Source organism: Macrosteles quadrilineatus, unplaced genomic scaffold, assembly GCF_028750875.1.
Source record: "Macrosteles quadrilineatus isolate MER2022 unplaced genomic scaffold, UCM_ALF_1.0 Scaffold_4__1_contigs__length_99947679, whole genome shotgun sequence".
Taxonomy (NCBI): domain Eukaryota; kingdom Metazoa; phylum Arthropoda; class Insecta; order Hemiptera; family Cicadellidae; genus Macrosteles; species Macrosteles quadrilineatus.
Window position 1 is genome coordinate 36,631,952 of NW_026542597.1, and position 23,345 is coordinate 36,655,296.

At 32.6% G+C, this 23,345-nt stretch overlaps 1 protein-coding gene across 1 annotated transcript; it reads right to left on the minus strand.

Moving 5' to 3' along the window:
* Nucleotides 1–1,085: 1,085 nt before the first annotated feature.
* On the minus strand, nt 1,086–5,752 carry LOC128992094 (peptidoglycan-recognition protein LB-like). Its single transcript, XM_054415501.1, has 4 exons — nt 5,726–5,752; nt 2,607–2,817; nt 1,637–1,752; nt 1,086–1,318 (listed from the first exon to the last, which is right to left on the minus strand). Exons 2-4 carry the CDS (start codon nt 2,747–2,749, stop codon nt 1,122–1,124), a joined length of 456 nt encoding a protein of 151 aa, XP_054271476.1. The 5' UTR covers nt 2,750–2,817; nt 5,726–5,752; the 3' UTR covers nt 1,086–1,121.
* Between the last annotated feature and the right edge of the window lie 17,593 nt (nt 5,753–23,345).

Sequence of the window (23,345 nt, forward strand, 5' to 3'; positions counted from 1 at the left end):
TAGACCACAAATAGGATCACTAAAAAAATATAAATATATATTAATATTATATTGAGGGATTGGGTTGTATTTCAAGAAGAACCTACAAGTATTTTTTTTACTTTAAATGCCAACTATGAACTAAAAGAATGTATAATGAATTTAATAAAGGTTTATCCATAAACTAGAAACATATATTAATTTATTACTCTTATGATTGGAGACGAAATACAGCGAAGAGCTCTCTGAAAATATCATTGACGATTCAGGTGAAAAAAAACCCTAGTATGGCCCTTATATGACAACTTTGTTGTATTTTTAAACAACTTTGAGTAATCCTGGGTCCTACTATAAACACAAAACAAATAACAGTTTCTATATAGATCGTCATTAAAAAGATGGAGTGGAAGACCAAGACAGCAAGACAGCATTATTTCAAATCAAATATTAGCGACATGTTGTCCATAGAAGATGATGGCCAATCACAACTTCTGTCGTTGTGTGCTTGGGCATAGTTTCAGCATCTATCACTATACTAGGAGCGCTGTTGTCGCACTGTTTTATAGTAGAGACTTTAGTAACTAAATCAGCTGGATAATTTATGTTATTATTATTATTTATTATTATTATTTATGGATATTATTATAATCCTAAACATAAAAGAAGGAAATAATAGATATTATAATTTAATATGTCTATTTGATCGTCCATAGTTGTCCCGTTGGACTAATTATACTGTATAAACAATTTAAGTCAGGCAGCTAAAAACAATAGATTTATTCAATGATTGTTTCATGTTTTTAGTTAGAGGAATGTCGTCAAATTCAGGTAATTACCCAGCTGGAAACCTCGTCATGAAGAATAAATAAAATGGATTCACGAATGAATAACAGTAAAAAAATAAACAAACAGCACTGAATGCACTGGTTGGGTCAGATTTTCTACTTACTAACTATAATATAGTAGTTATATATGTAGTTATTAGTTTACCCATTGTAAATAAACAGCATATAGATATAAGTAGAGTAAGCCTAAATAGAAAAATATAGTGTAAGTGCTATACCAATTTCTAAATATTCCATGGATTATAATCAACGACTCAATCATAAGTAATAAATATGTATTTGTTCCAATTTAAGAGCCTATGAAGTGACGACAGGAAGTGGTTTCCAGTGGTTCCATGTTTGGATGAGATTATAAAGATTTTCTCCAGGACATTCTGTAAACCTCGCCTGCCTGTGACCAATCAGCTGATAGTCAGGTCGTATGTAACCTTGGGAGACTCCATAGTTGATCAGCTGACGACATTGGCACAACATATCCTCTGATGGTAACTCGTCTGGAAACACGTACGATTTATTTAAAGTAGTAGCTTAAGAATCTAATGAAGTATAACTCATAATTATAAGTGCTACGTCCATTGAGAATAAAAAGACAGCAATATGTTATAAGTGAATGGAGAATTAGGCATAATAATATAATAGAATAAAATAAACTAATGTAATTCATTTTTAAACACTTCTATAAAGACTCAAAAACACACTATCAGCAAAACTAACGTTTATTACTCCGTAATTCATCACATAATCTTTTATTTCTAGGAGCATGTCTTTATAAATAAAGTTGCGTAGAATTCCCTAAAGCAAGGGCAGGTTACCTGTGTAGTCTCCGATGAAGACTATACCGATGCTTCTAGAGTTGTATGGAGGGGCGTGAGCTCCAACCCGACTCCAGCCCCGACCCTCGAACACACGATCCATCCCGATGGCAAAACTATATAAGACAATAAACATTTGATTCAAAATGCAAACTAGTGTTATTAGAATAAATTGTGAAATGTTTATCCCTGTTGTCTGTTCCTGCTCGTGGTCGTGGCAATGTCGTTCGAATCGGTAGGCCTACATAAATTTCCTTTATTCGTTCTTATATATGTGTCTTCGTATATGTGTCGTCGTGCATGTATCGTTGTGTGTGTGTATGAACTACATGTCTACCTGACGAAGCTATAATAAGTGTATTTTGCTGTTCCTGTACAACAACAGTTCGAAAATAATGACATTCTGCCAAAACAAATGTAACTGAGATATAAACTATAATTTTGGAACTGTAGACGAGGTAATAACCGTCACCTTATTTAAGTCTCATACCGATATTCAGCTTAAATACTTGCACAAGGTACATCGTTGTTCGTAATTCAGAGATTAAGATTATTATTTAATAAAATCTATTTTATTAAAATAAAAAAAGCCCAGTAGCTGGAAAATATCTTAAATTGTACCTTAACCTCGTATGTACCTCTGTCAATTTGTATCCCCGCCTACAAATGTACAGTCTTTATCACAATAATTGCAAAATGTACTTGTCTGGACGGTAAAATGTAAAGCAAGATGTTAAACCTACTAGGACTACTCACAATGTGTACTACTACTATTAGTTGAATAATAATTAACAAAATCAATTGTAGGACTTCTATTAGGAAATTGATTACCTTTTTTGGCAATTTTTTAGGTAACCTTTGGAGCAACGCATTGGAAAAATATTTTAGGAAGTGTTTGGAGGATTATTTCCCCATTTAGAAATGTTATAATCCTTTAACTTGTAATCTTTATTTTAGCTAGCAATTTTACCTGTAGCCAATGTCGTCCCACCCTCTATCGTCCATGTGGAAGTTCTGTATGTAGCGTAAAGCCTCCTTGCACTTCCCCAACGTGTGACACTTGGCTGGTATGTGGGTGTGGTGGATAACCACGGTGTCCACGGGGTTGGACATGGGTTGGGTTCTCTTTGGAAGCCGAGCACCCCAGTCCTTCCTAGGCACAAGGGTTAGACTGCAACCGTCTGTGGAAACATAGTATGGTGTATTGATAGTTTAGTTGTAGTGAGTTACTACCGGAGAAGAAAGTGGATGTTGTGGCAGAGCAAGGGACTTCGTTCTCCGAGGTCCCGTGTTCAAACCCCGACAGTGGATTAACTGTGGTGAAATACCACGCGTACGGTCTAGCCTGAAATAAGTGTAAACAAGTTACGAGAGTCCTAGAATGTGGAGGTGGAATTTAGGAAACTATAAATCACCGGGAATTTTTCAGTCTTTGTCGTAGTCTTACTTTTGTCTCAAAGGTAGTTAATTATTTTATCAAACATGTTTTTGCAATAGTATCAGGGATATGATTGTACCTTTCCACGCAACAATTGCAAGCTACTTAGTGCAACGTTTTTAATTTTCGGTATACATATTTAAATAATTGTCTGTGATCCGTTATATTTGTAGTTAGTTGCCTGTTAAATTTTGACAGTAGACAACATAATAGCTGGATATCTGACTAGATATAGCCTAGGAATCATAGGTAAGTATATTTATGTTGGTTTGAAATTAGACTATTAAATGGTCCTGTCTATACAGCAGCTTGTTGCACTGATTCTGTATAACCACATATTCCGTCTTATAATGTACGTGTTTTTTAAAATCGTACCTTTAATATTATTATCCCTATGGAGATAACAATATCTTAAGCATGGTTTGGTTTTTAACGGGTATATCTTGAAAGATTGAACAACAAAAAATATATCTTATAGGAATGCTTTTAACAACAGGGCGTCTTTTGGATGTTTTGTTTTGTGTCCATAAACGCATAACCGAAGCTGAACTAATGACCTTTATAACCTAGTAATTTAAGTTCCATACAAAAAGAAAAAATACAAAACGAATTATAGGTCTCGATTCTTATACAGACGTGACTGTCTTTTTTAAAGGGTAAATCTTTTGGGAAATTTTCCATTTAAAAGTGTTTACTTTTTAGGAGTCAAGTGGTCGAATAAGAATTTGGCGAACAACCAAAAGTTTCCTTTTTGTCAACTGCATGGGAAGTCTACACGTCTACTTGCTGTATCTGAAGTCGATGTTTATAACAGTTTAACTGGTATTGTTTTGATTCCGTTTAATCGAAAGAGTTTATTATCTAACAACACTACATGACCTTTATACTACCATTACGTATACACACTACTTAGCAGTAAACAAACACTTCATTCATTATGTGAATCATCCACTTAAGATAAGGAAGATACACATCCCAACGTACCTACTAACCTACTGATACAATAATAAGAATTACAAACAAGTAACATTCTCTTATAGAAAATCGGAGTCTTCATATCAATTTAATCCTATGACGGTCCATCTAATTTCTCGATCATCACCATAACGATCATTTTTGTAGTTTTTTGCTCTAAAAAGAATGAATAATTATTTTGGTAACATTTGGCGGGAACCGGAACAGGTAATTCCCGCGCTGTGGCCGTCACCTGTGAGTGATTGTGGTTATTTGATGGTCAGCAAATTCTCTGAATAGCCTATAATTATGTCGCAACCGCTGTACCACGTTTTTATGTCTAATTTCCAATATTGCAGGACTGAGGGAAGATTATATTGAGCAATAATATAGTGTACAGTACTTTGTATCCAATATAATATTGTCTGGTCCAATGTTACCTTGTCCATTAGTAAGCTGTCACGTCAAGTAAAACACTACAGTTTATAAAATATGAATCCCGTGTCCTACTTCACTCTATCGCGACTAACTTTGTCATGGATTAAGAAATTAAATAAAGATTCTATAACCGTAAGTTATGACAATGATGTTATTGATACGTTTTAATGCTAAGAGTAAGACAATTCAATGTAGGTCACACTTTTTTGTATAAATTTTGTGGCTTTCTGTTTTTAAATTCGAACTACTTAACAAGTGTTTGGATTAGGCGGTATAGTACGTCTTCCCGTTGCGAAGCACGGGTTCAGAAGCTGGTTTTAAATCAAATGATTCTGTTTCCAGCATACACTATGGCAACAAATTTAACAATATGCTCGAAATGAGATACTATCGTATCAAATACAATAGTTTGTGCTAAATGTTTCAAAATAGTTTTCACTGTTAGTTTTGTGATGACTATATAATTTCATTGCGTAAAATATACTATATCTTGTCATTATCAGGCTAAAGGTAGTCAAAATGGTAGGGTTGGCTAGTTTAGTTTGCGTCCCATAGACACGGATGTTTCGTAATATTATGCAGTTAAATATTTTAATAGACCGTTGAATAAAATGTATCAAACTCAAAGTTATTTCTTGAGCCATATTAACAATCATATTTTCATAAGCCAAGTCTCGTCAAAGAAATTACATTTCTTTTAAACATGAAAAAAATAATAATATACAATACAAATATGTACATTTTGTATCACAAAACAACGTTAAATTTTCAACTAAAACTACCACGGATACTTTCATAAGTCTATCAAGATGGAGTTAACGCAATTTTCTTAGGTCCTGTTTGGCTTTTGATTGAAGAAGGGAGTTATTAAAAAGTTTGACTGCATTGAAGTGCAAGTTTTTTCCTGAACGAATGGAGTGGAGTGCAGTTGTACTGAAAGGTGAAACCAGTCGCGAATATGGCATCTATGGAAGGTTGGAGTATTATATTATACGATGATGGGATTTTCTTAAGGAATAATACAATTTCTAAGATGCAAATGGACGAGAAAGAACTTTATGTGATCTGAAAGATTCCTGGCAGTAGTTTAAACTACTTATTTAGAGCTTAAATGCACACAGCTATTAAATAACTACTTTAATTTGCAAAATAGCTAACACATGAAAAATACACACGTATTGCCTACCTGCATTATACAGCGCGACAATACTAAACAACAACACAGACAAATTCACCAGTAAAAGAGAAAATAAACTGACCCGTCTGCACATAACGGCGGGAAGCGTCAACAGCTGACTGATTGTTGAACAGCTGATTGACACACGTTATCTCACCATTCCGGGGTTTTACACAACTCTCATATCATGACGACTTTGCAAACCTCAATTACTGAATAATTACTATCTTGTTTTAAATTACCAAATACTTTTATCTATGAAGCCCAATTTGTGCGAGCAACAAAACGTAAATATTGTATTTAAGTATTGTATTGTGCTGTGTATTGTGTATTGTGCATTGTGTATTTATTGTGTTGTAATGTATTGCATTTATGTATTGTATTGTATTTCTATATTAAAATAGTTTATATTGTATTTAGTTACATTTATTGTTTAATTTATTTATGTTTTATAATTCCTATTGTTTATAACATAACCATGTTTATTGGTGTGTTTTCGTAGTGCACATTACTATCGAGTATTTAGATATTAGTTGATGAACTAAATTTTAACAAATACAAACTTAGTTTTAATTTAAGAAAGTAAATTTGTAAGTTTTTCAATAATTGTATAGGCTACTCCCTATAGTAATAATATTACTCATTTTTAATAGCACGGCTATTTCTATTATTCATTGCAAAGTACCCATTTTTTTTAGCCAAAAGTAAACTAAGTAGGCCTAAATATATTTTATTTAGCGAACTTGTTTGTCCATAATTCATTAGTATGATAATTTGTCATTCTCCATTCTCCATTCATTAGTATGGTAATTAGGAAATTTATCTTCTCTATGTAGTACATTCCAATAAATGAAATTTTAATATTCTTCTGCTCAGTATGCTTAAGTCTACTTATAGATGTACTTAGGAAACTATGGATATTACTTCCAACTAAAAAAATGAAAATGAGATTTTAGGCAAGTGTATCTAAACTATAAATTTACTTTAAAACAACAAAATATAAGTTTTTACTGTAATTTGGATAGCATGTATATTACTGGATGAATAAGTGTTAATATGCAGGATAATCGAACTAAATGTACTGCATACCATCTACTGTAGTCACTAATACAAGAATGGTATTTTGTGTAGCAAAACAGCAGTTTTTGTTTTCATAAGGTTAAGGAAAAAAATATGTAAATAGGTATAATGAAATCACCAATGGAGACTAAAGTGTTAAACTTAACTAGTATATTTTTGATATTTTACCGTAATGGAATATGACCTTTAAATCAAAGTTAGGTTAGCTAATTAACAAAATGATATCAAATTCGTGCAGAGCGTATTAAACCAAATGTCATATACCATATTTACCATAGGTAATTAAAAATATAGATAACTAAAAAAATGTGAAACCCTTCACGAATTCCCGTGTTATCGCTGTGCAGGGCCCACGTTATTTTTTTCTGTATCATGCCAATAGTTTAATTTCATTAATTATACAGGGGAGATTATAATCAATGATAATAAATAATATGTACTACATTACTTCAACATATTGCCACTTATATGAACAGGTTAGTTTATGGACAAAAACTCTAGAAAACTATGTCAATTATCATACAAAATTTAAAATTTTAATTCTGTTTGCTGTGATTTATCTACCAATTAATTCGTCAGTTTTTCACATTACATATTCGGCAATATTGTCTAAAAATAATTTAATACGGAACAACAATATCGGCTAGAAAATCGGTTAGTCTATGCAGGAAAACAGGTATTACAGATTGTATGGTATGTGCAGCTCCCTAGCGACTATTTCAGAAACTACAAACAATACTGTGTTATGAAGATCGTTGTATTTTTTCGTCGGTAGTGAAGATTGTGCTGTGTTTGCAGCACTCTATCGACAGCTAGGAGAACTATCAATGATTTGCCAATGAATAGAATAGTTATTTCAGCGTTCGTATTAGCTTTTGCTTCTCGATAATGGAGTATATTCCATTATTTATATAGACCAGCTTTCGTTATCTAAAAAAAAGAAAAAAGTTATGTGAGCCAGACACAGATTATGCTAGTGTCTTTACACACTATTTCTGTTTTTGTTTTTTTTGCTTCCGAGATAGTTGAATTGACATAAAGCATACTATATTTACAAAAAGTTTTTCTGTCTTTGTCATTGTCTTTGTCATTTTGTTGATTAGTCCACTAATCAACAGAAATCAGTCATTTACATCAGCGCAATAGGTTAAAAACTGGCGTTAGGCCCAACTTAACATGGGAATGCAATATCTAGTTATAATAATAGTCAAAGGTGTTAGCATAAACAAGGGAATTAGTAGTCTATTCTTTTTGTTAATTATTTTTAGAACAATTAAACATTGAATCATCATAAACAATTACAACCAATTTTTTTCGCATATCCTATATTTCATACTTTGAAAATAATTATCAGCTTTAAGTATAGTAGTCTAGTTAAGTATGTTATATTGTAGTGTAGTTAATTATATTACAGTGAAATCAAAATTCTACTTATTTGTTAAATGAGTAGCATGCCAAACTAAAGAAGCAATTTTGAAACGTCCAATTAAACCGACAGAGATCGCTACTATAAAATGTTTTACGTGGTCTCATAGGGTTTAGGCATCGAAGTATATTTCGATGGGTTTAGGACGGGCGAGTTCCAACGGCTATATGCAGCCGATCAAAAACTAAACGGACCCCGTTATTTAAACGAGCTTCGATACACGTTGCTAGGGTAATGTAAAATACTTTTTGGGGATATTTTGAAATTTACCCCCACCCCCCCAAATAGGGTTTGCTGGGGATAACTTAATTTATTTTAAAGGCCCCTATCAAATAGCACATCATTAGCATAATTTTGAAAGGGCTTTAAAAAGGAAATTAATGCCACAAATTCGACTTTGGTACGACGAAATTATAAAAAGTTATGGTAAGAAATGTAAGACGTTAATTTAACTGGAACTTTACATCCCATCACTTTTTTCATTGCTGTAAATTTGCAAATAACCTTCAGTACACGTGACCAGGGTTATGTCACGCACTTAATTCAAAATCATGTTAAAAAGGGCGTGACATCATAATTTTTATAATTTCAAAAATCTATGTTGATTTTTAAGTTAGACTTACAGTAAAGTTTCTATCCAGCAGTTTGCGTAAACAAAAATGAAAAAAAACAAAAACAAAAATGAGAAATGAAATAAAATATTTAAAATCATTACCAATTATACACATTCAATTCATGATACTTTATTTAAGCTCACCTAAGATTCTTCTGTAACAACCTAACTGCAAACAGTGTACAGCTTTCTAACAAATCCTAAATACTTTCAATTCTATAACCATTTCAAACCCACCTATGTGTTTTACCGCAAAAAGTCCACGGTTTTTGTTGCACCGCTCAAGTATTTCCCATAGTCAGACAGGCTGTTTCAAAAGGTTCCCTTTGGTATGTAAACAACAGCTGGTCGCCATTTTGATCGCCATTTACCGCTGTTTGCGGATTACATACGGATTATCCTCGCACCACCGTTATGAAATATTAAGGACAAGGACTTAACATGCCTGGCAATAAATATAACAACCCTTCATGCCTTGGGCTATGCGCTAGACTGGTGCGTTGGCAACGGCTCAACCTATAACAAAACTTCTTGTAAAATATTACATGTACACTCTGGACTAGATTGTGGGGATATTATTTGGATTGGTTGTCTTTATTGTAATAAATATTGAACTAATAAAAAACGTAGTTAAAAATATATATAAGTGGCTCCTTAACATTTTCTTGGAAACTCTCCTACGTCTTGGATTTTTTCGTGACTAACCAATTAAATTATTACTATTTCCTGTAAAAGGTCTAGTAAAAAATACACAAATGAAAATGTGCATGTGATTTGCAAATACAATATTTTGTCCAGAACACATTTCTGAAACTACAATCGAGAACCGAAGTTTACTATTTTCGAAGAGACTATATCCGGATTGAATGAGGACAAAGTGTAGGTGCTGGAATTTTTTTTTTTTTACTTGTTTTAGTACTTAAACATATTTCTGAATTCAATTTAAAATTTTCTTTCATCTCACACAAATACGATATTAAAAACCCAACTAGAACTTAACGGTGCGCTTGAATTTAATTTTTTTTCGCTTTGAACATTAATTTTATTTTTACAGCATGCTCCATCGGTTCCAATAGTTTCAAATATGATGAAAATTGAATGTCCTGATCTCTGAAGATTATTAAATCAATGCAGGCCAGAAGAACACCGGTCTTTAAATCCCCTAAGCTGTACAGAACTATTCAAAGCATAAAATAAATCCGAAAAGATATAGATCGCAATGGAAACGTGATGAAATACCTCAAGAGGAGCCACACGATTTTTTTTACATATTATTACCAATCAGCTAAAATACAGAATCTGCATAAAAATAACAAATACCAACCCGTGAACCCCAACTGCCCCAAACGACGCGTCACACTGCCCTATATCTGTAACGTCTGTATTAACAGAATACATTACAACGACCCGCCTCTTCTATCCCAATTCTCACGTTATTGCATTCATATACGACTGTTCCAATGAGAAGGATTATGAGAAAATTATACATTTTTGAGTAAAAGATGGGCAGTAATCGGCTTTAGGCGGCAGCTGCCCTTAAATGGCACACGTCCCACAATGGGCCGCTGGTTTTGGGGCAAAAACTGTCAATATAGATTTTATTGGATTACGGTGAAAAGTGATACAGCTGCTAACAATGTCAATTATGGGATTTGTCGAGGGGAGGATTTTGCGAAAAAGGAAAAACAGTAATGCGAGAAAGGGGGTGGTTTCTGGACAGTGGCTTACTTCGGGTTTTGCTAAAAGTTTTGGGTTTCAAACGTTTTACTTTATAGACAAACATTCTCTAGATTTTTTTAAATTCTGTTAATACTCTCTGTGAACTACGTCCAAAACCATATTCGAACTTTTACTTTGATATGCTTGTTAAGTTTTATCTAAATTTTATCTTAAACAGGTAGGATTAAATAGGAATTACGGGTGTTCTTGTTGTTGAAAGACTGGGACGGTGGCGACGTTCTGTAATCCAGCTATACGAGGTCACGAATTGTGGATATTTATAGGCATGCACTGTGGATACGATACTCCCTGGTGTGGATTAACGTCCGCACTAATGAGTACTACGACTACCTGCAGTACTATCCTGATAATTAGACCAATTCGTTAATACCAAGGCAAAAATGTGGTTTGGATTCCACTGTAATCTGTAGGTCCCTTAGTTGCCATTAGCTGTATGGGCTATTAATTAACAGCTGTGTCTAAGGAATATGTCGGCCTTAGTCACTACAGGATCGCATCACTCATCCTACACTCATCTCCATTCATACTTGGAAAATACCTACTTTGTATGGTCGCCATTTCATTGAAAAGTATTAAAGTAAAGTAAAAGCTTTCAAGTATTATGTAAAATTCCCGTTTATGGACAACGATACTCTTCACTGAAGCACAAGTTTCCATTAATGTGCAGCGTTAAGGTTGCTACATAAAATAGTAAGTTATATTAATATTGTTAGAAACATTGTTTCTCTATAGTATGTAGTAGCCTAATATTGTTAGAGTAGAATTCATATCGTCTTTACTCTTTCTTGCATCTTTTCATCTTCTCTGTGGTCTTATATTCTTCTTTGTTGATAAATATATCGAGACAATGGAAAATAACTTTGCTATCTATCAGTAGAAAGTAGGTTTTATATCGGCTTGTTGAGTGAAGTTCTTATGTTGTTTGTTTTATTTCAAAACAATCCTCCTAAACTAAGTTTATATAAACAAATTATATTTTTATGTAAGACTTCGTTTAACCTTCATTCTAAGAAATTGTTCTTCCTTTCCAAAATGGACGAGAGTTTACCAGTTAGCACATTTTTCACTGAATCTCCTGACCTAACTTTCCAAACTTTAGGAAAACTTTCCCAACAAGCTGCGAGTTTGTGACGTCGAGTTAAAGGATGAGACTTATTTAGTTTTTAGTTCAAAGTAGACAACATTCCATTACTTTATAGAGTTGCAATTGACTGGTTTCTCCGACTCTTATGTACCTATTTAAGATGAAATAACAAATTTCTTTAATGTTAAGATGTTAATGTTTAAGAGGGATCCGGACGTAAAATATCGCCATATTTAGAACGTGTTACATTTAAACACGGAAAAGAACTGTCTTACGGATGTCTACGTAAACGACATTATGGTTACAATTACCAAACACTGCAAATATTTGGCAAAATACTAGTTGGTAAAACTCTATAGAAAAACAAATTAGAAACACGTGTATCTTAAATCCATGGTGGAAGGGGTTAGCAGAAAAAGAGGCCTTTAAAATTGTAATATTTTGAATTGACGTGAATGTAAAAAGCAATTATTTCTCGTTCATATGGAAATACTAATTTATTTATGATATCATGAATATTTACACATACTAATAATTGGAAAATAGGTTAAATGCCACCAATGAAACTGTGTCACCATTAGTAACTCAGAACCTATAATATTTTGATACAACTTCAAAGGAGGGACATTCCAAATTTTATGTTACATAGGTCCTACTACATTTTTCTACTCTAGGTACCTATTTTTGCTAAGCATAACACTGTGGATTTTTTATATGATAGATTTATTTACATTGGAAAAACTATTTTATATTGCTAAGTATACAGACGAAGCATGAGGTTTAAAATATTTTTCCTACAGTGTCTTAACAAAGTGGGCTTCCTTCCACTCATTATAGCACGCAAAGTAGCTAATTGCCGCATTAACTTACTTTTCCGCACTTATTTGTTTTTCGTCATACTGATTTTTTCCCGTACTCCAGTATTTCAATCAAACAACCCAAAACAGTGTGCTTTAGTTAGTCACGTCGTACGTATACGCTGGAAAATAAGTTGGCAACACTTATTAACCCAAAAAATAATAAGTACAGTACTACGACTACGATACTACGAGTGCGATCAGCTGGGGTAGTGTTTGCCATTGTGTTCAATGCTTGGATTTAACCTAACCTAAAAACGTGTTGTATAGTGTTTGAAAGACTAATTATTTATTATGATTTATAATTGCACTGTAGGAAAAATATAATGCGGCTTTGCTGCACACGAGAGACAAGTTTACGCACTGGCAGCAAAGTTACACAAATAACGAATGTTGTTACTTATCGTGACAGTTCAGCTGTTTTACCGCACTATCTGTTGTATAACCATAAAAAACACAGAAATACATTTTACCAGAAATCTAAACGATAATATCTCAAATCGACCAAAAAATGTGAAATGACGCAGCTATTTGCCACAAAATCAAACACGGCCACAATGATCTATAATTTTGTAAGCTATGATGAAGCACCAGTCTGATCCACAAATGGAGGGAGGGTCTGCTACTTCAGCCGCTCATTCACACCTACGTTCCCTCCAAATGTCCGCCCTCTTCTATTTTCCGCCAATTTTCCGCCCCGGCGACCTACAGGCTCTTGACTCCCAGGTGTTCACCTTGTCCGGTTTTCAGACGACGGACAAAGACGGACCCATGTTTAGCTCGCTCGGATGAGTTCGCATACTTTATATCTAATAACAGAAACTCCGCCGTATATGTCAAAGCACAAAAGATCCTAATGGTGATTTTTTGAGCGCGTGTATCCACCGTTTTCCTGGCCATTAGAGGCAAATCTGTCCATTAGGCCACGCGCGGGGAGGTCGCTGCAAAAAATCGCAGCTGGAATTTCGGAATTATACGCGTGTTTATTGCGGTTTGTATATTTTGAGTGTTATTTGTCGGAAATGATTTATTCTGTTGGGAGCTCGTGTGGTATTTAACGATTGAATTGGTGTTTAAAATATATTTTTAACATTTGAGCATAAGCTTAGTACTCGACTTGGCTGAAACAAGTTATGTTACATAGGCTCCCACTCGAAAGTATCATATTTAATACCTTGATCTATAATGGTAACTGCCATTTTAACAAATCAATTGGGGAAATCGTTCTAATGTGTTAACTACATTAACCATTGTAGTAAGGCATAACTTACAATGATCAATAAGGTCAATTTTAGTAACACCGTAAACGTAACTAATAGCAGACCTAAGAAGCAGTGATTTAAGTGGAAACTAATGGTTTGTAAAGACAAATTGTATTTATCTTTCCGTATTATGGAGCTCGTTGTCACTTAAAGTCACCACTCTAGAATAAAACCGTTTAAAATGTATGTTTGGGGAAAAACCAACACGATGCTTGTTTAGAATCTCAAATAAAAATATCACAATTTTTTTAATTATCGATTGACCATTTTACTATTCAAAATAAAACGTAGGCCTATGTTTCCAAAATTTGGAGTGGTGTGGCGTATCTTTACAGCTCTAAGCTTTGACTATTGATAAACATTCAGTATCCAACAGTCAATGCTCCAAGTTTGTGACAACTGGGGCGATATGAATGTTTGTCTGGGTTATGAAAGTAAAAACATGATAAGTTCTTGATAAGGTAATAAATCAATGATAAGTGATAATAAGATGATAAGTAAATAAGAATAGCTGTTTCCCAAATATAGGATCACACGACGAATAAACACTCCATGCAAGGAAATATTTGATAAGTGAGCTATCAAACAAATTTTACAAGAATATAAGAAAGAACTTCAGAAAGCTTTGAATTTTCGTTCCGACCGAAATCTTTTTTAATATTTATTTAGTTTTGTTGGTTTCTCGTGAGACTAAAGAATAAGAAGATCTTTAATGAGAACAGCTATATAGACCGCACTATAAAAACCCAGCGGCTATAAAGTAATAGTTAAGAAAATACAAGGATGCCAAGAGGTGAGGTTCATACTTTTTTCACAAACTCCCCCAAAAACACTGAGAGGGGAGTATGTGGCTGTACTTAATCACCTGTCAGTATTCAACTAATTTTATTCTAAAACATATGTTAGAAATGTTTATTAACTTGTTATTTATTTGTTGTTTACCTTTTTCTTTATTTTTTTATTAATGTATAAAATCTTCTAAAATATTCATTATGGTATTAATTTATCATTGTATACCACCAAATAACCACAAGTTACCGCAAAGTGCCTTTGCTGCACTCGAGAAACTTTCCACACTCCCCTGTGGGCGTAAACATTGTTCTCATTTGTATCAAAGTGTCACTTCGTGCACTAGTTACACAAATAAATAATGTGGAATTTTATATCTCAAAACAAATTGAATGATTTTCATTAAAAAATTCTCTCACCACTCTAGATTCTCACATTTTTAGCAAACTGTGGCCTTTTAAGGCTCGGAACACTTGAGCTTCACTAAATGGACGACAAATGATGAACGAGGATGACTTTAGACTCGAGGACTGACTCTAAGAAGCCAAATTCGAGGGTTGTTAACACGTTTTGTGAATGGAGAATGCTCTGCTTTCTGTGCCGAGCCCATTGAGAAACACCGCCAAAAGTGAGAATCGCCGACCATTGATGTCAACAATGGGCCAACAAGATGCCCTAGGGTCTCAGAGTGGGAGGGGGGGGGCTCAAAACATCCCCAGGTGGTGGCTAAGTGAGTATTTAGCTTTTGATGTTTAGGAAATTACTAGGGTGAAACGTTTCCAAACTGGACGAATGTTCTACAGCAACCTTTTGATATGATTCATCTCTAGGGAATGATTTGTCGTAGAATGTTCTCAAGAAGACCCATGGTGTAATTTCGATGAACAAAAACAATATGACTATTTGAATGAGCTCGTACAAGTCTAATTCGACATTTAGGAGAATATTACCACCTGAAAGTTATAAAATATATTTTTTAATACTGTTTATAACAAACGCTACTTAGTAAATGATCTCTTCAACAGAAAACAGGAATTAATAAATTAGACTCTCCCACAAGCTCTCAAAAGTTGTAACGCAAACTCTATATAGCCAATTGATTTTGTAAATGTCCAAAATTTATCGTCTTGCATGACTAACAGTAGTAGTCATCAGCCGTGTCCAATAAACCGTAATGTTTGATAGTGTGTATCATTACCCTAGTAGGGGCTGCTGGGGGGGGGACGTCCACCTCCTCCCGCCAAGATCAGTTCCACCCGGGGGCACCCGTTGTAGGAGCGTTAGTAATCGCCCTAATGAATTCTCTGATATGTAAACAAGTCAAGAACTATTTAACATCTAACAACATGTCATGTAATATGTTTCCTGCACCCTCTTCATGTTGATCGTGGCACGTTTATATATCCATTTTTGAAAGTATGAACTATATGTGTGTGTATGACGGGGACACTTATAGGTGATAATTGTCTATTTATGTTATCGTCGTTTGTCAGGGATGAGTTTAAATTGTGTCATTACTGTTTTTTTACTGTCGACGTAAAACACTAACTAAAAAAAAAAAAAAAAAAAAAAAAAAACTTTAACAATGAATAGTTAATGCAAAAAGGGTTGAATCACGTTTAACTCTACGAAAATATTGATTGAACACATGAGTAAATAGAATATTTGAAAGTTCAATCTGTGTTACAAATCTTACACATTACTTTATTTTCAACCCGTTAACCAGTTTAGGTTTGCAAAATTCTTGCCTTTTCACTAGACTTTTTTCTTCAAGTGAAACTGAGCCATTTCATTGAGGGCCCTAAGTTAAAATTGACTGTAACAATTATTTGGAAATCATAATACACAACCAATTTCAATTAGTATTTAATTCATTCCGGTATGTTTTTTCGTGATGGCATTATCAATGTTATTCTTAGTTTGTTGGCTAATCATCACTAAATTAAAATTATACACAGTTTACTATAAAAATGTGGAGGTATGTTTCAAGTTTTCATCAAAACCTATCTTCAGCATTTGGTAACAACACATCAGGTCTAATTATTATTTAATAAGTATGTTTAACGCATGGAATGACAAACAAAATCCTTGCACGTCAACAACATTCTGCCTCATCAGTATGCTATTTTCTCCATAACTTTGATATTGAATTATGCACTAGTGAATATTCACCAGCACCACCAGTAATTAAGATGAATATGATTATCACACAACCATTTCCCACTGAAAGTTTACCATGAAAAATCAATCAACCACACAATACCGTATTCAACGCAGAGTTCGGCAAGTGTGCAAACAAAAGGGACGCAAACTCATCGAGTAGCGACTCGACAGTGTGTCGCGGCCACAATCAAATACTGCAATGGGGATGAGTTGGACCACAAATGAATTGTGGGGCAACAATTGAACTGCTGTCGGTTGAAGGGGGGTATGACTTGGCTACTCCCCCCCCCTCTCACAATCTCTCTCTCTCTAACATATGGTGTCCCACTGCGGGACACTTGGTTTTACATTTGTCCCACAAAAGCACTTAGCAGATTGAAAAGAAAACGGGTTCATATGTTATTTACAAGGTTATGTGTTTCTCTTTGCCGTAAAGAGATTCTTTGTAAATTATTTTACTTTTACAGTTTGATGATTGTTATATCAGTCTTACCAATCAATAAAATAGAAATTATAATTTATATTTTTACGGTGCAGAAAAAACGGACAAAGAAAAAAATACTAAGTTATAGGTTGTTAAATATCTGTTGAAATTAAAATTAACACATACGTAATATTTTACCTATCCTCAAAGCTCCGTTGTAGCTGATGGTCAGATACTTATTCAACATGTACTATTGCATAACTGCTACCACATGGCGACGGCAAGGTAAGGTTTAGTATTAAATATTATAATAAAATCAATACAAAAGTGAATTGCTTTTATTCTACTTATGGCACTTAATAAAATCTTTGCTACCTGTTATTTAAATTTAGGGAGTAAATTGAAATAAATTACATTCAGTAAAAAGGTTTTGGTTTTTTTTTGTAAATACCGCGGGTTTCCAAAAAAAAGGAAAAAAACTGTGTTCTTTAAGCTAATCTTCAAAGACTTTATCAAAGAAAACGTGCACGTTACTCGCAGTGGCAGTTATCTGAAAGCAATAAATATGCAAATCCCTTTAACAAATAACTCAGGTGGGAGACTTTGAGGTAACTAATGTCAAATACCGAAGACATTCGATTGGCTATAAATCTACTCTTCGCTTTGCCTCACCTTCTCTTTATTTCAACCTATTCTTACAGAATGTTATTTTATCTCCAACTAAGCATAGTTCTTCGTTTTCCTTACATACATTGAATGTATTCAAATACCAAGTCAAAAACCTGACAAAACTGTAGATAGTTGTCATTAGGCAATCAAATTATCATAATGTTCACTGTCTTTGTCTTCATATGCTCAAGTTGTTACATAAATATGTATTTATACCAAATCCTTTAGTAACAAGAAAGTTAATGTACAACTAATATTGGGAATAAGACTTTTAATTGTTTATGGACTTTTACCTAAAACAGAAATATGTATTCATATAGTTTAAAGACTTTCACCAAATAAGATAATAAGCAGATTCTGTATTTTCGCACTTTTGATGTAACATATTTCATTTTCCTTTTTCTGCGTTGCTTTAATAAAAAATGCTTATATGTGAAACTCAAAGAGCTAAATCCACTTTTGCCCAAAGACTTTAACATTACATCCTCGTCCTAGGTTCATTAAAGTTGGGTACTTTGTAGTAATATTTTAAGCCTCTAGCATAAGAGTAAATAAATGAAAGTGTACATACTGTTATACTAAATAGAGAGGGTTCTTAGGTAGTTTTTCCTTTGTTATGTCTTCACTTACTTAAAAGTTGAACATTCAAACCTTGATTAGGTAATTTATTATTGGTTTATAATTTTGTTAATCAACCATTAATATGACCTACCATTCATACGAATACCTTGGAATTCTAATATAAGTTTATTTTGTCATACTGTATTATTCAAAGTAGTTTAAATGTAAATAAATACCGTCAATTAAAGTTAATAATCTTTTTGACATAAAAATAATTAGTCAAAAGGGGTCTCAGGGAAACACAGATATTTTATATTAGAGTAAAATGTGAAATACATATTCTTAAAGGTAGTAATCTTTTATTGTGTTGTGTCATGTTCATATAATAGACTAAATAATTATTTTGAAAATATATTAGACTTTAAAAAACCCTTAGAAATTGTAAACGTTAACATCCAAAACATTAAATAATAATTCCAAGTAAAGTGCTTTCTATACGAAAAATATAAAAGAAATTGAATAACGTCTTTAAAGTCAAATACGCACAGCATTAAAAGCTTACAGAAAATGTTTTTGTAAGTGATTGAGCTGTTGAACAAAGTTGCCATTTAATCTGAACAGGCGACTTGGGTCAAAGTGTGTTTATTGAAACGGCATTTTCTTTAGAAACCATCAAACCCATTAACTCAGGAGTTTGAATGTAATATTGCTTTGATGTTTATTTATTTTGCGGAGACATGTTTTAAATATAGCTTTAAATGGTTAAATTGTAATTGTCAAGGTAAAACGAAGTTTCTTTAGAAACCATGAAACCATTAACATAGGAGTTTCAACTGAATTTTGCTTTGACAATTACATATATAGTTAAGGCATATTTTAAGGAGCTTTTACATGTTAAACTTTTTTTGTTAGTGTAAATAAGAGTTATTCCTAGATGTAAAATGTATTTTGAAAATGTTGACTATGACTGGATTGTAACTTTAGTTGATTCTATTAAAATATGAAATTGTAGGCGAAACATATTATTTATCGTACTCTAAAGTTAACATTAAAATGGGGGTAACAGGTAAAAAACACTTCTAATTCTACTACATTTATCAAAAGAAAAATGTAAGTATTTGTTTGTTATCTGAAAAAATTAAATATAACTCTTTTACACTTGTAAATAAAAGGCTTTTATTTTCGACTACAAGTATATTTTACTACACCATAAGTTCAGCTGTTGTATAATAGTAATAAATATTTAAATGTGTTATCCAACTCTGGCAAAGGGAAATCATCAATGAACAGTAGTTTTTTTTTTTTTTTCGGTGAGCAAAGCATGTAAACTATAACTGTAAAAAGAATCAAACTATACTGCATATTTATTGATGAAGCCACTAAAAACCCTCGCCTTTTCAAATCTGTAAATGTAAAATGTTTTTTAACGATAATCACTTAAAAATGTATATTGTATTTCTGTCTGAATCAAAAGCATGCTGATAGAATATGAAAATAGCACCAAAGAGAATTGATTAAGATATATTTGATTAGCCTACCAATATTCAGGGATGGTGAATAAAATGTTTGATTTCATAGTGGAAGTTAATTGCATAAAACCACGAAACACAATTACAGTTGTGGGTATTATGTAATTAGCCTCTACCATCAAATACATGGTTTTATAACTGTTAATTGTAAATTTCATTAGTTTTCCTTCCTTCATGAGCACTATATTAGTTTTTATATAAAATTGTCTTTGTAGATAGGCCTACAGGTTTTAGTGAAAATGTTACTATTGATTCAGGTTTAATAAAAACTATTTAAATATTGCATTATTTTATTTCGTTAAAAATTTTCTGTATTTTTATGTCATACTTTTCTGAATTAGACTACTGTTTTATTTTAAGAATATTATTGAAGACGAATGTTTAGGGCATTTTTTACTCAAAGACAAATTTTATGATCATAAACTGGAAGTTTTAATTTTCAAATTAATATTGTTTGTAAAATGTTTAACCGTAAGCTTGACTGACGTCACAAGGGTAGGTTTATTTACTGGAGTAGGGTTTCTTTTCAGAACCATCAAACCGTAAGACAGATATGATAGCGAGGGCAAAGTATGCTTGGCTGCTCTTCCGTGTGTAATTCATTCAAATTTTATCATGTTCACGTAAATACAAATAGGTAGCCTACAACTTATTTTTGGCATAAAATATTCATAATTTTAACTCAGTTTTCTCGTTAGAAAGATTTACTTTGAGAAATATTTGTTTAATTTATTTTTAAATGAATATTCTACTATGACCATTTATAGTGGTAAGTTTATGTTGATTGTTGTGTATATTTTGCATTGCTACTACTTTTTCATTTATTTTTCTAACTATTCTAACTATGGTGTTTATTTTAGAGAATGTTGATTGATTCTTTCTTATTTGTATACATTATTTTCATTTCTTTGAATGCCCGTACATCCATTGTTTTCAGTTATTGTATTTCCCTGAACTGCCCTTTCGTGTTCTAATGTATTTTCTGGGCTTGAATATAAGATCGATTTAATATACAACCGCTATATCGAAACCAGAGAAAGATGTATCCTCTTTTGTTCTTCAGAAGCACGACAAAAATAAGTCTGTTTTGAAGACTACAAAACATAGTTTAAACATAGATGAAGTTATGTAATATCATTACAGTATTTTATACGAGTTTAAGAGTGAGATATCTATTTTTTCATATAAATAGATTAAAATAGGCGACAAAACGCGAAAATATTACATATATTTAAAACAATACTATTGTATTGGTGAAGTCTCAACTGGTCACCTTATATGACTTGCACCCTGACGGTGTTTTCTTCGTATTACCTCCCAAACTAGTAGTCAATCATTATCATTAAATTTATGTAGTTTTCATGTACAGAAGGCAAATTCAACATGTTGAAAAAAGTAGGTAAACATAATTTCACAACAAGATACTGTAGCGAAACATGATTTTTCTGGTACCACAGAGATTGGTAGTCTTTTGGATTGTCAGTAAAGTAACTAACTTCCATCACAGGAGGTTTCGATTGGCTATAAATCTACTCCAGCTCCTGTCGTACCTCCACTTTTATCCCACAAACTCTTTGTTGGCTGATTCGAACATAAATTGGTCTATAAAGTAAAAATTCTTCCATTCTTTTATACCTTAATTGTATAGCAGTTAAAAATTTAAATAATAAATATAGATTTTGATCCTCATTTTTTCTTCAAAAATATGTATTCATTTGAAATGATGGAGAGTAATTGTAATATAACGGTAGGCATTTATAGTATCTATGTAATATATTTTTATGAAACTGAGGAGGGGTTTAATCTTGTAATTGAATAATAACACCCCAAATATTGTGTTTTAATCATGGTAAAATGCAGTGCATACATAGTAAAAACGTAGTTATTTTGTGTTAAACGTAAACTGTTTGTGTGTAAATCAATAAAAATAAGCTGTTACATAAGGGCCAATCATTAGTAAAATTCTAAAACTCCAAATGTTCAAAGTTGTTTTATAAAAATGTAAAATTAACATTGATTACGTTTGAGTTATCCTACTCAAATATAATGATGATAACAGCGATTTTTCTGTTCTAGCAATTCAACACGTTTTGGCAATTTTTAATTAGACTTTTCGTACAGAATATTTCCTGAAGCATGTTGTAACTATAACCCAATTAAATGTTTATCATTCCAAGCGTCATGTTTAACTCAATATTAGAACGGCAGAAACTTTTATGCAAGCACTTCTAAAGCAGGAAAGTTTGTAGGATGCGGGTATTTAATTCGGTCCATCCAAAAGTACAGCTTTCTATTGCAATCACCACCCTACTTTACATCCTGGCAATTCATCCCTTAATGGAAACTTTTGAACAGCTGAGGGAACTGAACCCAGGATACAAATGCACATGCTATTGTTGATGTTGAATCAAATGCACTTCCAGTGATACAAAGCATGGTTGGTGGTTTGATTGGCTGACAAAATCAATGAATAAGGAGCTTAATATTCATGTTCCTGGACGTGGAAAATTTTATTAATACGATAGTAGGTTTTAATTACCTCCATCGAATAGTTGAACAATTAAGATTGCTCAGTACCTCACATGCTTTGTTGTACGGACGACATTCTCAAATCTTCCATTTTGCCAAAAACAAAATTAAAACCAATAGGAGAGAATAATTATGATAGCACTATATAAATGTGTAAACGTACAGTTTTTTGTTTTGTTTTTCATGTTTGTGTAGTATTCGTTTTAATTGTGATCTTAAGGAGTTGCAAGTTTTGAAAATGTAGTCTTCGCAACCAAACATTTAAGCTACTGAGTAATCTTTGTCATTGGACTATTTGGTGGAGGTACGTGAAAACCTATTGTTGTTTTAATAATAAGTTATTACAATGTATATAGGTGGTTGGTACATTTTGGAATACTTCCAGTGAATGGTAAGTGAAATTATTGATAAAGATTGCAGTTATAGCTGGCAAATAAATCTAAAATACATATTTACATAATAAAATAATTTACAGCGTTGACATTATAAGCATTATGCAGCCAAGACAACGGTTTTCGACCTACAAAAATATAAATCATCATAAAATCTTTTAAGAACAATCATCCTTATTTTTACAAACACGGATATTTAGCCAAGTACAAATTGTTTGTAAGCAAGATTCATTTCCTGAACATAATTGTGTTGATCTTTGTGTAGGAAATATGTGGTTGGAAAAGAGATATTTAAAAAAAATATCATTACAAAATATAATTAAACAATATTGAAAACTTATAAAAAAATATCGATTGACGTGAATACAATTCATTCCTGCTAAAAACGCAATTTAGAAAACAAAAAATAAACAAGCAGCTCTTATAGGATACCCTTCCTCTTTAAGCATGTTTAATGTGTAGTATGTAATATTTAGTTAGGCAATTAAATCTTAAAACAAAAAATTCTTATTTAATTCCAATGCCTACGATGTTTTTAGCAACGTTATTGAAATAATGGAAAATCACATCTCCAGCCTGAAAGT

Bases quoted from the DNA above. Each gene is read 5' to 3' on its own strand.
- LOC128992094 (XM_054415501.1), bottom strand. From the start codon at position 2,749: ATGTCCAACCCCGTGGACACCGTGGTTATCCACCACACCCACATACCA. The intron at 1,753-2,606 runs GTAAAATTGCTA...TGTCTTATATAG, and splicing joins TGGGACGACATTGGCTACAG to TTTTGCCATCGGGATGGATC. The intron at 1,319-1,636 runs GTAACCTGCCCT...ACGTGTTTCCAG, and splicing joins CTTCATCGGAGACTACACAG to ACGAGTTACCATCAGAGGAT.